This window comes from Poecilia formosa, unplaced genomic scaffold (assembly GCF_000485575.1).
Source record: "Poecilia formosa unplaced genomic scaffold, Poecilia_formosa-5.1.2 Scaffold300, whole genome shotgun sequence".
Classification (NCBI taxonomy): Eukaryota; Metazoa; Chordata; class Actinopteri; order Cyprinodontiformes; family Poeciliidae; genus Poecilia; species Poecilia formosa.
Genome location: NW_006800239.1, coordinates 771,728 through 788,887, shown reverse-complemented (window position 1 = coordinate 788,887; position 17,160 = coordinate 771,728). Strand labels below are relative to the sequence as shown.

The 17,160-nt window shown below is 35.8% G+C and overlaps 1 protein-coding gene across 1 annotated transcript in view; it reads left to right on the top strand.

Moving 5' to 3' along the window:
- Positions 1-17,160, top strand: part of LOC103152107 (polycystic kidney disease protein 1-like 2) — a 39,707-nt gene that overhangs the window by 10,689 nt on the left and 11,858 nt on the right. The window contains exons 12-30 of the mRNA XM_007572443.1: positions 1,106-1,232; positions 1,335-1,482; positions 1,902-2,318; positions 2,432-2,574; positions 3,370-3,552; positions 5,706-5,843; positions 7,072-7,215; positions 7,441-7,565; positions 8,234-8,354; positions 8,514-8,645; positions 10,259-10,372; positions 10,726-10,840; positions 10,921-11,111; positions 11,205-11,435; positions 11,669-11,770; positions 12,921-13,099; positions 15,426-15,572; positions 16,246-16,445; positions 16,533-16,777. Of these exons, the coding sequence (XP_007572505.1) occupies positions 1,106-1,232; positions 1,335-1,482; positions 1,902-2,318; positions 2,432-2,574; positions 3,370-3,552; positions 5,706-5,843; positions 7,072-7,215; positions 7,441-7,565; positions 8,234-8,354; positions 8,514-8,645; positions 10,259-10,372; positions 10,726-10,840; positions 10,921-11,111; positions 11,205-11,435; positions 11,669-11,770; positions 12,921-13,099; positions 15,426-15,572; positions 16,246-16,445; positions 16,533-16,777 (3,202 nt within the window). The remainder of the gene's footprint in view (positions 1-1,105; positions 1,233-1,334; positions 1,483-1,901; positions 2,319-2,431; positions 2,575-3,369; positions 3,553-5,705; positions 5,844-7,071; positions 7,216-7,440; positions 7,566-8,233; positions 8,355-8,513; positions 8,646-10,258; positions 10,373-10,725; positions 10,841-10,920; positions 11,112-11,204; positions 11,436-11,668; positions 11,771-12,920; positions 13,100-15,425; positions 15,573-16,245; positions 16,446-16,532; positions 16,778-17,160) is intronic.

Genomic DNA, 17,160 nt, shown 5'->3' with positions numbered 1-17,160 from the left:
ATTATTATTATTATTATTATTATTATTATTATTATTATTATTATTATTATTATTATTACATTTGTATAGGAACATATTTAGATAGATGTAAAATAAACAACAGATTGGATTGATTATTGCACAGTGCTCAGAATAGCATCATAGATTTTAATTAATTTCCACAAAAAAAAACCAAAGTTAAGCCAATGACCAAAAACAACAACTTTGTTGAGGTAAATAAAAATATGTTTTAAGTTAAAGAATTACATTTTGAATTTGCAAAATAAATCCCTTACACAGATTAAAAAGGTTTGGGACAATGCAAGAGTTAAGTGCAGTAACAACAAAAAATATCTGAATGACTTTTTTTTATTTCTGCTCTTTTTATTGAAATATTGCTTTACCTGACAAATTTAAGTGAATAATTTTTTGTTACCTCAGTGATCATTGGCATTATTAGTATCCCAAAACACCAGGGGCTTAGGCCAGGCAAGAATTTTTTATTTCTTAGATTTCTCAGACAATTGGCTCCTTATCAGCAAATTATGAATTTATGAATTTATTTTTAAGAAATCTTTTTTTTTTAATAATGCACTTTTGCTTGTGCTTTTCCACCACAACTTTCTTTTTTTATCACCTTCTCCCAAAAAGAAGCTTAAAGCATTTGTTTTCATAAATGATAACAAAAGCAGTTAAATTCCCCTTATTGACATCTCTGTGGTAGAAACAGCTCAGTTGTGCTATTTCTGCAGCAGCAGGAGGAATAATTTCATCATTTCTCCTCCGCCAGACTCAGCAGCTATGAATTTGGGAAAAAAAAAACATGTATCATCTGTGTGATCACAGGTATAAGACACGGAGCAACAAATTACAAATTAGATTTTTTTTTCCTTTTTTTCCTTTTCAGTCATTATCTGGTTATTATAATAACTAGATAATTGTGGAGAGGTTATATAGAAAGCAGCAAATCAAATAATTTTGTTTTTAGGTAAATATTATAATGACTTTTTAGTCAAGTTTTTTTAAATAAATATATTTTTTAAATATTTTACATAGCATATGAAAATATATAGGAGCTTAGGGTTAAGGGCATCCATGTTAATTATTCTGATCTTTCATTTCACAGCTTCACTTGCATTGATAATTGTAGCCCAGCGTCGCAATCCAAAGACACAAAAGTTAAAATGAAGTGCAGTTCTTGTTTAAATTATACATGGTTTGTTGAGGAGACAAATGTCTACCAGGACTGGCCAGTAAGTCTCATAAATTATGCATGAGTGGTTCCAAGTTTGTGAGGAGTTAAAAAATAATCATTTCCACTGACTAAACAAATGACAATGTTCATTTCTTCACAGAAAGAGACAAGGGACTGCTACAATGATGCAAATCAAATTCCTCTCGTTGAAAAACAGGACTGTGCAACAGAATATGTCATTAAGCAAAAATATATTAAGGAAGCATCACAAAGGCACAAGAATATCACTGTTGTGTTCATTTATTCAGGTGTGCATTTTTTTTTACTCTTTAATTTTTGTCCTACAAAGAGTTTCTGGTCATGCTGAATCATCAGAAATATTTGCTAAACCTCTGAGAGTGAATACATTTTTAACAGAAGGCTGTTTGGCTTTCAAACTCAAGAAGAATGTACCCACTGTTCAGTGGTGATGCCATCATGATCACAAAGCAGATTTAATAATACAGAATGAATACTGTCAATTTCTATAATTTCACTTTAGACTGGAGATGGATAAAAGGTTTGATGCAGAAACTCACCTGAAATCTTGCATACCAGTTAAAATCATAGTTTGCAAAAAGGATCTAAATTATGTAATTGTTCAATGGTATCAGTCAGGATAAGGGTACATATAAAAGAGTAGCAGAAAGAAACAAGTTTTAATTATGAAATGTTCTTCTTTCCAAAGTGGGTGAGGAACTATTATACAAAACCTATATCATATGGGTAGCAGCATCTGCATATGTTCCTGATCCAAACAGTGACCCAGAAACAACAGAGGCTAACATGTCAACCTGGAGCCCTGCAGCAACACCAACTGCAACTTCTTCAGCTGCAACTCCTTCAGCTCCAACTCCTTCAGCTGCAACTCATTCAGCTCCAACTTCTTCAGCAGCAACTCCTTCAGCTTCACCTCCTGCCACACCTACCACTATGGCTGCTCTTACATCTCCAAGTGCATCAACTTCAAGACCAACCACTGAGGTTTCTGAAAGCCTCTCATGCACTATATCACCATCAACTGGAACTGTACTTGATCCTTTCAGCATAATCTGCACCAGTGCCCAGCTTTGTTCAAATTGTCAGTACTGTTTTCAGGCGGAGGGTAGGTAATTCCAGACTATTGTATTATCTATCTTTAACTTGATTACACATTTTGTTTTAATTTATGTCAATCATCACCAGTTTCTACTTTATTTTTTTTTCTAATTTTGTCAGGAAAGTATCTGTTGTGCAGTAAAACTGGAGAAGTCAGGGTTCTGTACCTTCCTGTCGGAGGCAGCAGCACTGAAAACAAATTCCTCATAACAGCGACTGCAAAAAACAGCAGCTATGAAGTTAGCACCACTCTAACCGCACAGGTTTGTGAAAGACAGAATGCAGGTGGTGAAAAGAAACCTTAATGAAATTACCTTTCTTTTTTTAAAATAAATAATTAAATGTATTTATTTAAATGTAAAATAGTCAATTATAAATCTATAATAAATATTTTTATTTTTTTATGTTAAAACTTTTTGAATATTTAAAATTATGTAGAAATAAATAATGATTTATTTAAATAATGTATAAATAAATATTTGTTTAAGTAGAAAAATAGATATTTATCTATTTAAATGAATTAGTTTTTTATTTATTATCATTTTATTTAAATTTATCATCAACAAATGAAAATAAATGTATTCATGACAAATACATTTATTTAAATAAATTTATTTAGTTAATTAATATTTAATGGTAAAAATTAATTATTTAATGGAGTATTTAATAATTTTACAATACATTTAATACATTTCATGATATATTTATTTATTGAACATATCTTTAATTACATCAGGAGCCACGAAATGAAAAATACACACTGAAATAATTAAATGTTTAAGTAAAAGTTGCCTTTAGGACATTTTATTACTTAAATTATTTAAAAGGGTAAATTTAATTATTTAATGGGATATTATAATTCCATATTATATTTCATTATTTTGCTGTAAATGTAATTATTTAATGATGATTTTAAGTAATTTTATGACACATTAAAGCCATTGATGGGAGATTTATAAATATGTATTTTATGGTATAGTTATTTATTTAATTTTGACCCTCCCACCCCCATAACCCGCCTTACGTTTGACCTGATTGAGTTAATTCATTATTTACAGGTTTTGGATGCTGCAGCTGACTTGTGCTCAGTGGACGGTCTGGACTCACTGGTACTGAAAGCTGTGGATAAGCTGGAGAGTGAAGGTCTACTGTCAGCTGTTTCTATTGGAGAACTTTTTAACTCGGTGGCTGAAAAGCTAAACAGCAAAAATGATGGATCAGAAAAAGAAGCTCGACAAGAGGTAAAGTCTCCATAAGGATTAGTGTTAGTCAGATTTATGTTGACATTTTTCTAATGTCCAAATTAACGCTCATCATGAAAACGGAGAAATATGAAGGTTGACATTTCTCTGATTTTCTCTGGTCTGCAGGAATATTTTGACACATCAAAATGTGTTAATGTCTTTCAATAAAACGCAAATGAGCGGGTAATAAACCATAATTCTGTTTATAGTGGTGATAAAACAAATCGTACCAAATTTTACTCTCTCAGAGAGTTTTAGAGACACATTAAGTAGCAATCATGGTGAAACAGCATTTTTTGTGTTTTTTTTTTTTTTTTTTGTCAGAAGCTTTCAATAATTTATGCCCCAAATTCTTTAGATGAAAGGTGTATTCCAAAAATATAACATATGGAAATGTATTTAATTGATTGTCTCAGTTTTGAAAGGTGAAACGTGAAGTGTTACATGCGAATTGTTGACTTTTGTGATTTTCTCCTAGTTTACTGATTCTCTGTTGTTCAGTCCAGTTTATTGAACAATCAAGCACACCGATACTGTGGCCATTAAAGCAGTTAATGATACTTTAGGGCAGTGGTTTTCAACCACTGTTCCGCAGTACACTAGTGTGCCGTGAGTGATCGTCAGGTGTGCCGTGGAAATTATTCAATTTCACCTATGGTACCGTATTTTCCGGACTATAAGCTGCTACTTTTTTCCTAAACTTTGAACCATGCGGATTGTAGCCAGGTGCGGCTTTTCTGTGTATTTTTCTTCAACCACCAGGGGGCTCTCTAGCAGGAAGTGAATCATTAGAAGTCAAAATTGTAGATCAAAGAAGAACGCGTTAATTTTCATTTAGAACAACCACATGCTAGCAGCAAGCACGACGGAGAAATGTTTTCAAACTCGTATGGTGCAGCTTTTAAGTTGAGGGCTGTTGAGCTGCCACTACAGGATGGAAATAAAGCCGCTGTACTTAAGCTCGGTGTGAACGAAACCATGGTTAGTACTGGCTAGAGGCGTAATCATGTAATTTTCTTACCACTAGATGGCAGTAGGTACAGAGCATTTTACATTAAAACAAGAGAATTAGTGATGCATGAATGTTACAGGTATCTATGGACACAGGTAGCGGTGAGCATAGACATAATATAATAATAATAATAATAATATATGCTTATATTATGTCTATGGCGGTGAGAGCATTGTATCTAGCAAGACTGTGACGACAGTGATGGAAAAGACAGTGAAGCTCAGCAGTAGTTGGAAAGAACATGGGTCCATTCCCCACAACATGTCTGTGTGAAGTGAGCTTCTCAAGCCTGGCTACTATAAAAACTAAACCAGAGAGAGACTGAGAGCTGTTGAGGAAGAGCTTTGTCTTTCTTCAATTTCTGCCAGGAAATCAACTGTTTTATCCAAACATGCACAGGTTTCACACTAGATGGGTAAAATATACAGATATTGACATTTTGTACATGCAAATCTTCATATTGTAACAGTGAATATGAAGTGAAATCTTTCCCAAATATTATTGCTTCTTTCAGAATAAGAATTATTTTCTGTATTCCGGCTAAAAGAATGCTTGTGAAATAGTTTGTAGAACACTTTGAAGTTTTCTACAACTTCTTTAAATTTAAATTTAACACCACAGTGTTGTGGCGCTGTTCAGGTGTATTTTTTGAAGTGGACATGTTATGTGCAATTTGAAATAAGAAATGTAAAATGTGATAAAAATACATTTTTGTGTTTATTTGATTCCTATTCAAGACACTTTGATAAGAATGACTATATATGTAATATAGGCGGCTGCAGAGTATCTTTGTTTACATTTTTGGTTGGTGGTGTGCCTCCAGATTTTTTAAAATTAAAACAGTGTACCTTCGCTCAAAAAAGGTTGAAAAACACTGCTTTAGCAGTCTGGGCAGGTGCCAAGAACTGCTGGGAAAAGAAATCTGCATCTTTGTTAAACTTGTTAACAAAGGGAAGCAGGAAGATTTCAAAAATGTTGTTTTTTAAGACATTTGCTGTGAATTGCCACCATATAAATTAACTCAATAAGCAAGCTTGCTTTTTTAGCGCTTCTCCCAAATACGTGTATCTTTAACTGTGTGTTTATCTCATGTAATACCATTTTTATTTTCTAAATGCATAACTTCTGGGTTTCAAAGCTCAGGCAGAAGATGCTGGACTTGATGATTGGACTAGTGAACGAGTCTCCAACACAAACTCCAGAAGAAACTCAGGTGGTAGCCAGAGGACTTACTTCTCTCATTCAGAAAGACGATGAACTCAGCTTGTCTGCACAGGTAATGAAGCGTTTTATTGTTTCAGAAAAATAATATGAACCACAATTAAAAGAACCATTGCTGTACTCTTGATGCACAGCAGAGTTTTTCTGTAAGGTGGCAGGGTTAGTTTGGCATCCCCTACCTGGCAGATGGTAGCTTTGGCCATGATCATCAGTAAGATGTTGCATTAGACAAACCATGAAAAGTTAAATCCTGCAGATTAGCTTGAGGTCTTCAAAGGTTATGCAGGTCAAACTGAAGGACATGAAATATGTAAGTTATTCCTCACATGTTGGCAGAATGATTTGTGTTTTAAATTGTGGCTGTTTTCAATGACTTACTAATAATATTTGGATGATTTGAGGTTAGAAGGTGGATTTGAAGGAATGTGAAGGTCAAGCTGCTACTGCATACTGATCTGGTTGAAAACACTAAACCAGAAGTGCAGTTCTGGAGAGCTACTCAAGATGCAGCTTTCAGACATGGACTTTACTGTTCAAGTGTTCTTTAAAGCCATTAAAGTAATGTTTTAGAAAAGGAAATGAGTGGAAAATGTTACTCTTACAATGTCCTTCTTATCAATAAGTTAAGCTAGAAAACAGAAAAATTATAAATGTTACATGTTTCCTGTTAGTTCTTTGAGTAAAATTAAAGCACACCATAATGCCTGGTCTGGATGATTTATGTTTTAATTTTAAAACCTCGGGGAGCAATGTAAGAACAAGCAGTCTCAGAAATACTGACTTTTCCTGCTTCACATTCTTGCAGACATTAAAAACAACAGAAACAGATTTACCAATCTGTCACATAGTGCTGCAAATATTTCAATAATAAAGTAATACCATTTTAAAATTTAAACTTAAACAGTTTGGTATATTTCATCACCTACCATAACATGTAGCATAATGAGTTTCTCCTCTGTCAACGATCCTCTTTCATTACATTACTGCAAATAGAGGTGATGTAACACAGTGTTGAAAATGTCTGGGCTGTTTTTATTTAAGTGGAGGTGTGATAGTTGGAGTAGTTTGCACTGTTTTGTAGAGAAATTACTTAGAATTTTAATTTAACTTTAATAGTTTAGATTAGATTACTTATTATTCTTATGATACACAAGAATGCAGATAAAATAGGGCCATAACCAACACTAATTATAAAAATTAACAACACAATCAATTAAATTTGATCAGAATAAGCTTTGGACCCCAGTCTGATTGCAGTTCACTGAGTTGATATCTTTCTACAGATTGATGCCGCCACATTGTTTGCCAACCTCAGCTTATCTGTCCTGGATATGAATGTGAGCACAGCTGAAGACAAAGACAATGTTATCATCGCTGCAAGCATCATTGTGGAAGGAGTGGGCGTGATTTTGGAGTATTCTTCCAATGTGAGTCATCAACTTGAAAGCCCACGCAGTGGGGATTAGCATCTCCCTGGCAGATTTCATAAACATGTCTGTGGATGCATTTTAATTATTAAAGTAGCTACTATTGTTGGTCATTTCTGAAAAATCGGTTCAGAAAATACTGTCTGGTCTCAGTGGTCGATGTTTTTCATTATTACTCAGTTTTGGTGAACCTCGTAAACTAATATGTTGATTAATCTTTTACAGAAAAATATCTCTGACGCCTTGCTTGCTGCTCTGAGCATCATACAGAGCACTTTGTTGAAAACAATGACGGTTAATGAAGGTCCAATTATAATACAACAACCTCATATCAGTTTGTTCGTCAATCGGTATGTTTGACTTTAACTCTAAACTCTGAGACATATATTTTTCAAAGGGGGTTTTTATGCAAAATTGACTTTTTTGTAATGTTATTGTAGTGTTGCTTTGACTCATTTATACATGTTTGAGAAATCCTTGATTATTTACCCAAAGCTCTGTCTTGGAGCGGCAGTTTCCAGCTGAGATTGTATCCCACAGAGCTCCCATACATCACTCAGCTCCTCCAGACTAGCGGCAGCAGCAATTAGCAAACACCTAGTGGAACTGCAAAACCGCGGAGCTCATCAAACGAACTACCCCTCACTTCAACGCTTCAAAAAATGGCATCATTGAAAAGCATGTTATGATGATGTGCTGAAGATGGAAAGCGCAGAAGCTTCTTAAAAAGAAGCAGAGGCCAATTTCAAGGCATCAAATTGCAAAGTTAAATTTCTAAGTGCTGTTTGACATAGTTTGTTACTTAAAGGTGTTATAAAATGGGACTATGTACTTGGTAACATTCAGTCATTGTGAAATTTCATCTTCAAATACATAAACCGGCTTGTGATGCAACACAAGAATGTTGACAAATGTTCAACTTTTGTCGCTCCTCGTGTTTCGAGCCCATTAATCGAATGAAGTCATTTTATTTTACCATGACTCTAGATTTGATGCGTCTTCTGATCTTATCCTGCAGAATAAAACCTGAGATTTTACACAAAGAGTCCATCAGTGCTAATTTAAGTTCTCAGCCCACGTTTTCGCTGCCACAACTCCCATCTGACATGTTTCTGTCAGATGAACCAGTGGATGTCCGGGTAAGCCAAAATCATTGTTTCATGTGAAATCAGAGTGCAGCCAATAGCAAGTGTCTTCCAGATGCTGTGCGTGTTTGATCAAAGAGGTCTTCAATTTTCTAACGTGTCTTTCTTTAAATGAGATTTAACCCTGATTTGTTCTTTCAAATACAACAACAGATGCTGAGTTTAGATAAAAACCCCTTTTCTTGGAACGAGAAAGGAAACATTAGTGGACTGATAGGTGGTCTGTCCTTCACAAGAGAAGATGGATCCGGTATCCCTGTGGAGAACTTAAGTGAAGATATTGAGGTCAGTGTTGCAGCACTGCAGCATCGGGGAATTGTTCGAAACTGTGATTACCTTTTAAAATACAAACCTTACTGAGAGGACTTTTGAGACAAATCAAATCAAATCCGAACTTGCTTACTCCTAATTTGACTCCATACATACTTTTTGTTAACTGAGCTTCATCAACTTAGCATTTCAGCGAGTGCACTGTGCTGTCATGTCAAAGTAATAATGGTTGCTACATCTTTTTGGCACTTCTAAAGGAAAAGTTGTTTTATTTTTCAATCTCACTTCACACTTCACAATCACACTTCAGAGAGTGTTTTACTCTCTCTGAAGTGCTCCCCTGGAAAATTCCCATTTTAGAACCCAATAGGTTTACATCCTTCTGATTTCAAAACTAAAACATTCTAGCTTTTGGTGGAAACACTCAAACCAAGCACATCAGATTAGGTTTTACAAGTAATTCATGTGAAGCATAAGGATACAAACATGGAGCATTTTTGCCTTCTGGTAATGAAGTATTGCCTGAAGTTATATTGTATTACTTATTGTTAACAAAACAAATGTTTTATTATGACATTGATGAATTGTAATTGAAGTTTCTGAACCCCAAACCAAAATGTATTGCTAGGATTGTTGTTGTTTTTTAAATTTTTTTCACTGTTAGTTGAATGAGGTAGTTCAATGAGAGCACATTAGTGTAATAGAAAATGTGAATAAATGCACCCCAACACTAGCCATTCTTACTTCTTATTGTAGTTGATCCCCTGAAACAATCTATTCACGATATGCTGTTTTAAGAGCAGTATTTGTGTTTGTAGGGCTTCTATTTTAGTCACAGCCACACAATCTTCAACTAAAAAATGCACTGAAGAGCAAATTCAAAAGGAGAAAATTCCCTTCAAAGCAAAAGCAAGCAATTTTCCACGCTGTAGGTGGTAAGGGTGAGTTTTTCATAGTAATTTCTGAGTTATCCAGAGATTTTTTTTATTATTCTTCTCTGTAAAATGCAAATTTGGGTAATATAGCTCAGCACCAAATTTTATTTACCAGAATGAAATGAGTTTTGTGTTTAAATTGGACAAGAGGGCAGTTTTGATTTTCAACTTTAGTCCATAACATAAAAATAGACTTCTACTTCTACTTGCTTTGCCACCCTGGGTCTGCTGAGAGTCTTGATGTGCAAATTGTGTTGCATGTGTTTCTTACTCCTGTCCAAGGATGTGCTGTTTTAGGGGTCACAAGATCACAAATTATTCATGCAAAAGTGTCAAAAGAAAACGCCGTACATTTTTCTTACTGTTTAGTTTTTTCCAATCAAAACATATGAGTATGTATTATACTCCACTTGTTATTCTAATCAGAGCCATGGGAATATCTGAAACAAACTATTATGTTTATTTATGATTGCATTGCAGGAGTACACATAATCTGCTCTATTTGAGCTACTTGTGCATAAACAATCATTTGAAATTAATCAAGTAGCAACTTGATAACCTCTAATTAATGTGAATTGAATTTTACATATAATCCTAGCTGAGCATGCTGAACCTAGTAAGAACAGTTTGTTATTTGCCAGTAAAATATTTATATTCTTTCCATCTGTTTTTTGCTGTTGGCTGGTTCCATAGATTCTGTTGCCAAGACCTGCTGGAGAGCAAGTGAACACCTCAGTTTTGGATCTTGGGAACTACAGCACAACAGCCATAGATGTTCCCTCAGCCGACTCCACTCTGCTTTTAAAGGTGCACTTAGATGTTTATGTACTGAACGTTCAATGGACATTTCATTGTGAGTTAAAAGATCACCTCTGCAAATAACCATTTACATACTTTTACAACCCTCACCATAGTAAAGAATAGTGATTTGGCTGAAAAACCTTTCATGATATGCATTTCATATAATTTGATATCAATGATTATTGTAGCTTTTTGTTGTAAATATTAAGAACACTGCCTCACTTGCTCCTCTTTTACCTACAGTTTTCTCTTAAGAGTTAGTTTTCTGCCACCCACAGTGTTTTACTAATTTAAATCTTTTCCTCAAATAATTTTGGGACAATATTTTGATACAAAAAGATTGATTTCATGTTTTAAAGATGGTGCCTTCTGTGGATCCTTTACCCTTCAAACTGTTCCTTGGTTACATGGACTACCCTACTGACACAAATTATGTAGCGATGACAGAGATGCCTCTTCCGGGATCTACTCAAGGTAATAAAAGTTTTCCTCTGTTATATTTCACATCTGATATTTGTGTGATTTACCTGAGCATATGTTTGTGTCTGACGCAGAAGAAAGATACACATGGCTTCTTAGTCCCACGAATTTAAAGGGAAATGCTGGATTGCATTATCTTGTGGTGAGGCCTATTGTTGGTCCAGGTGTGAAATCTATCAATGCCACATTATCTATCACCCCCATTACATCCTCATGCAAGTTTTGGAATGAAACTCTATTGGACTGGAAGGATTCTGGATGCAGAGTAAGTATAATTATTTCTTATTAAGAAGCCGATCTTTTGAACACCATGGTGCTTCCGTTCTTTTGGGATAATGATGTTTGTTTGTTCTTCAAGGTTGGTGTCAAGACCACACATTTAGTCACCCAGTGCTTGTGCAACCACCTCACATTTTTTGGCAGCTCTTTCTTTGTAACTCCAAATCTCGTTGACCCTTCACGCACTGCTGAGCTGTTTGCGACCTTTGCTGAGAACCCAGTGGTTGTGTGCTTTGTCGGGGCTCTTTTTGTGACCTACCTCCTCGTGGTTGTGTGGGCACGAAGAAAAGACATCAAGGACACAGTCAAGGTAAAGTCTTTCTCTGCCAACTCCACTTTATGAAAACATTTATATCTCAAGTCTAGTTTGAGCATCCTGAAATTTAGAAGTTTTTTCTGCTCATATGCTGAAGTTAAAGTTATCTATGTAAGTGATTGCTATTTTACTGATAGGTAAAGAAGCTTTGATTAGCAAGCAAGCCCAGTTTGACATGAATGAAAGAATGGATGGATGATCAGTTTAGTTACTTTACTCATGTGCAGGTGAAGGGGACGGTGCTGGAGGACAACGACCCCATGGATAATTACCGCTATCTGTTGTGTGTTTGCACTGGACATCGCATAGGAGCCTCCACTTCTTCTCAGGTAGTGAAAATATGGATATGCATTTATTTAGGATAAATGGATCTTAAATACCAATTTTTAAAAATCGTCTCAAAAATGATCTGGAACCTTGTTTGAAATGTCTCTTAGACAGTTTTGTCTTAGTAATATGCAGAAAATGAAAACAAACAAAAGAACTACAGTCCTATAATCCTGTGACTTGCAGGTTAGTGAATCCATTAAGAATCATTAATGAGTATTTACCAGCAGATATATACAATGGGAATGTGTATTGCTGCAGCATCAGTTAACTTGCTGCTCAAAAAGCATCTCAGTTTTTGCTTTTTCAGTCTGGAAAATTTAATTTGAGGGGATTTGAACAACAGAAATAATAAGGACATGCTTCATCCTTTAAGCCTGTGCCGTCAAAAACTCAGATCACTTTCTAGCAGCTAAACTAGTCACAGACTCAGAAAGTTTAATCCAAACTAATTATTTAATCTTCAACTCACTTTATAGCATAAAAGCAATCATGTAAACAAGTCGTGATTCAGCTCAGCTTAGCCTTGGCTTCCCAAACATCCGGCCAACATTCTGTCTGTCAGCATCACTTTCATTTCATCTGTCTCCATCTGTGAAACTCACCAGAGCATTTCAAAGCTAAACAGACCAGATTCTGCATCAAACACTGGTGGAAATAATAAAAAGGGTAAACATTGACTGAACTTTTGTTTCCGTGTCGGGGGCTCATTTTGTACAAGAATATGTTGACATATTGTTGCTGCTGGAAGAATGTTAACAAGCATTAACAGCAATTTGCCGAGCATATAATTCTGACTCTCTGGTAAATTAAAAAAGATAAATAAATAAATCTTTAACTGAAATAACATTTGAAAACCAAATCCTTAATTTTAGTACATTTAATTAACAAGGTAAACAATGTACAAATATGTAGAGTTGAAGCTAGAAGTTTACATAGACTGAATAAAAAAACATGGATTTTTTTTTTTTTTCTCATCAAATGTCTTTTGTTTTAGGTCAAATTATTTCTACTTGCTAAATATCGCAATAATAAGAGAAAGAAGTTATTTATTAATGTCCTCAAAGTCAGAAGTTTTTATGTGCAAATGAAGTAATTTTTCTTTACAGATAAAGAACCAGAGGATTCTTGTGACGCAGTATTTTGTTTCAGGTTGTAGTCACTCTTCTGGGTGCAGATGGAAACAGTAAGCCTCATCACCTGAGTGATCCAAAGAAACCCGTGTTTGAGCGTGGAGCCGTGGATTTGTTCCTGCTGACTACACCGTCCTCTTTGGGAGAGCTGCAGGGCATCAGACTGTGGCACAACAATTCTGGAAACCATCCTGCTTGGTGAGAAATCACAAAAAAATGCTTAAAAAACAAAAAAAGGATGAACTAATAAGACCTACTCTGATTAATGTCGTGACAGTATAATAAATATGTCATGTACAACAGAGATAACAGTTTTAGATATGAATACATATTTTTAATGACTACATAAAGCAGATTCATTCAGTTCAAATCTCAAAATTTCCACCATGAGGATATAAATGATTTGTCTAATATAACTTTATTAGAACCAGAATGCGTGGAATAATATACTGAATTGCATACAATATCCACATTTCAAACAAACATGAAGAAGCTCCAATCAGTATTCAGGAATTTTTACTTCATTTGTGAAATAAGTAGTTTTGGCAGGCTGTAAGTGCTGAACAACAAACCACTAACAAGTACATGCTGCGTATAAAAAAAAGAAGCAGAAACAAAGCTAAGAGCAGTATCAGTGTATGGAAAAACCTATTACACTTTCATTACTTCCACAAGAAGTGAGTGCCTGATTACTAGCCAGGTGCTGCTTACAAAATATACTTGATTAACTGTTTATCGGTACGTTTTTTTCCCCTCTGTGAAAGCAGAAGTTGGCAGTATGCCTGGCTTAACCAATAATTGGTGTGTTGGAACGTTACCCAGAAGAAAGTCCAACTGATTCTTGACAGCTGTATGAATAAACTGAATATGTTTGACTGTCAGAGATCTGATAACTAAAGTTTGGATAAAACAGTCAATCAGCTAAAGTACTGAACCGAAGCTATGTCAAATTGACTGAAAGCAAAAATATGTGCAATTACAGCAAGGACATAATGAAGAACTGTTATCCTCACATACTAAAGGGTGAATGCTGAATATGATTGATTTTCCACAGCAAAATCCTGATTATGACTTTCTTGAAAACAAAGAGCATTCAAGAAAACAACATTGCAAAGACTCCAGTTTTTCTGAAGGTTCCAGTCACTGATTTTGCTCATTTACTGGTGCTGAATTCAGCCAACTCTCCTTTTGCTTTAAGACTTACTGTAAATTCATCAGAAAGTGTCCCTCAATAACGTCTCACATAGAGAGCATGCTCAGTGTTTTGCCAACCGCCATAAAAAAAAAAGAAGTAGTCCTCAGTGTTTGTGGAAGTAAACATGGATTCTAACGGTGAAGCATAGCTTACGATTTTGAAGTTGTTGTCCGAACGGAGCCAGCACAGTAATCACCGAATCCTCATCATTGCCCTCCTTGGTTGTTGATTTTCCTCCCGCTTGTTTGTGCGTCTCAGGACGCAGAATAGTGACGTTTGTCGAGTATCAATGACGTTCAGGATCTGGCCGTTAGGATTCAGATCATGTTTGAGAAGATCGGATAGTATCGGATATCCAAGTGCCCTGGGTCGCATTCGAAAAAATCCGACCTGTGTTGTTCAGACTGCCTTAAGACTGTCAGATACAGGTCGCATTATGTAGCAAGTTGCCAACCTGCAGTTGACAACTTTATGGACAACTTTATATGGAAATCCACATTATTTGGTTCTGGAAACTGAAACTAAAAACTAGTCCAAAAGAGGGCTTGTCTGGAGCAGACTTCTACATCTTAAAAACATTGATAGTGGTTTAACTGAATTAGATTCTGAACTTTTAAACCGTTGTCAAGTTAAGATTTGGTGGTTATTTACGTGAAAGCCAAGGATATATGAAAAATGGAGGTAGGAAAATACAGTTTCTTTTAAAAATTCAAGTCAATTTTTTTAAATCAATACAACATTTTAACAAATGGAGTCTTGACAAAAGTTCAGTCTGGAAGACTCTAGTCGCACCTGCCTCGTCAATCAGCGCCCGCCTCTCTGCAACCTGGACCTATCGGCGCGGACCAAGCCTCGCTCCAGCCAATCATCGTTTGGGCTTCAGTTCAAAAGGACCTTCTCCCATAGCCTCCTCTGCTCACCAGCTGCGATCAACCCACCTCCACCCCATCTCCACCTTCTGCTCCCGGCTCTCAGGCCTTATCTTCCTCCGACCGCCGCCACCAGTACAGACCCCGGGGGGTCTGCATTCCTATGCTGCATCAGGAATGTTCATCGAGCTCATCAAAGTCCAGCTCGATGTCCCCGGCCGGGGCCTGAACGCCAAAGGACTTTAGGTTTATAGCACAGTCAAAAACCTTTGTGCCTGGGAAATACACAATACAGCCTGTTAAGACTCACATAAACAGTTGGCTTCATGGAATCCACATGTTCTAACTTATTAATATAATGTTGTGACACTTCCCACCATATTGTGGCCTGACATGTAATACTTTCAAAAATGAAAAAAATGTAGACTTCATGAGATAAAATGTTTGTTGTTTCCTTCAGGTTTGTGGGCAACGTCCTTGTGCAAGATTTACAAACAGAGCAGAAATGGTATTTTTTATGCAACTCCTGGCTTGCAATAGACATGGGTGATTGCTGCCTCGATAAACTCTTTCCTGTTTCGACAGAGATGGATCTGAAGAAATTCAGGTAAGGCAGAAGTGTAGCGGTACATTGAGGTGTACAATTACATACACAAGGGCACCATTATAGTCTGCAGAGCTGATGTGAATCTTAGGACGTCCGTTTCCATTTGAATTTCAATGAAAAGTCAAATCAAATGTAAATCAGATGCAATAGCAGGCTCGGATTTCAGTTGAAGAAACGTCAAATTTATTGGAAGAAAAGCGAAACCTTTTGAAATTTGACTTTTTAAAACAGCAAGTCTTCAACTGAAGCCAACTTTTTAGCTAATGAAGGTATTTGCATTTTGAGAAAAAATAGTCTGTTATAGGAGAACTAATTAGCCAATGGATGAGAAGTGAAATATGAATATGATTAAAGATTTCTAGACAGTCTTGTTAAGTTATTTTAATTTACTTTAATTGTTAAACTGTGAACTAATTACAGTTAACAGGTAAGTTTGTTTTTTTTAGAACATAAATAACTGATTTTTTTTTTGCAATGGATCTCGACTTAAAAATTGAGCTGATGATTCAAAGATTTACAGCTTTTTCTTTATTCTTAAATGACAACAAGCCACAAATCCCATCAAATGTTGTGTCTCTACACAAAGAGATTAAAATATGTTGCTAATCCTTCACTAATTGGGAGTTTATCTTTGTCTTAAACTGTTTATAACATTGAAGCTTCTATCTTCCAGTAACTTGTTCTTCATGAAGACGGCAAAGGATTTCAGTGACGGACACCTTTGGTTCTCTGTGATCAGTCGACCGCCGAGCAGCAACTTTACTTGTGTGCAGAGGGTGTCCTGCTGTTTCTCCCTGCTGCTCTGCACCATGCTGACCAGCATCATGTTTTATGGGATCCCAACAGACCCCTCAGATCAGGTCATGGATTCGGGTACATCTACTTTTATTTACACTTCACAGTACCTCAAGAAACAAAAGAAAACGCCACAAACTTGTCTCATCAGAGCTATGTTTTCAGGTCACTTTGAGTTCACCTGGCAGCAGTTCATGGTTGGGGTTCAGAGTTCCCTCATCATGTTTCCAATAAACATCCTCATAGTCAGCGTCTTCAGAAACACTCGCCCTCGGGAGTCGTCTTGTTGTCAAAGAAAAACAAAGACAGCAAGTCGCCGCCAGCAAAAAAGCAGCGTACAGACAACTTCTCTACAACCGGGAACTACCATCAGCAGCACAGGGAGCTCCACTTTAGACACCATAATAAAAGTAAGTGCTTTGTGCCTTTGTGAACAGCAAAGAAAACCCATCGCAGACCTTGAACATTGTTTTTTCACCATTTTGTCTTGTTGCAAACCACAAGCCTCTGTGTATTTCACTCTGATTTCATGTGATAGACCAACACAGAATTAAAGCACATAGAGAGGAAGAAAAACAATATGTGGTTTTTCACATTTATTACATGTAGAAATCCTAAAATTCTAGTTTGTGTAATAACCTTTTAGTGCAAATCTGATTGAGTTCATTTAAAACATATTTTATTTATACCACAGAGAAATAAAAGGTTTTGTTACTTATATCACCCAAGTAGCTTCAAAACTTTGAGTTGCACCAACATTTAATTTCTCTCTGGGATTTATAAAGTATTTTTC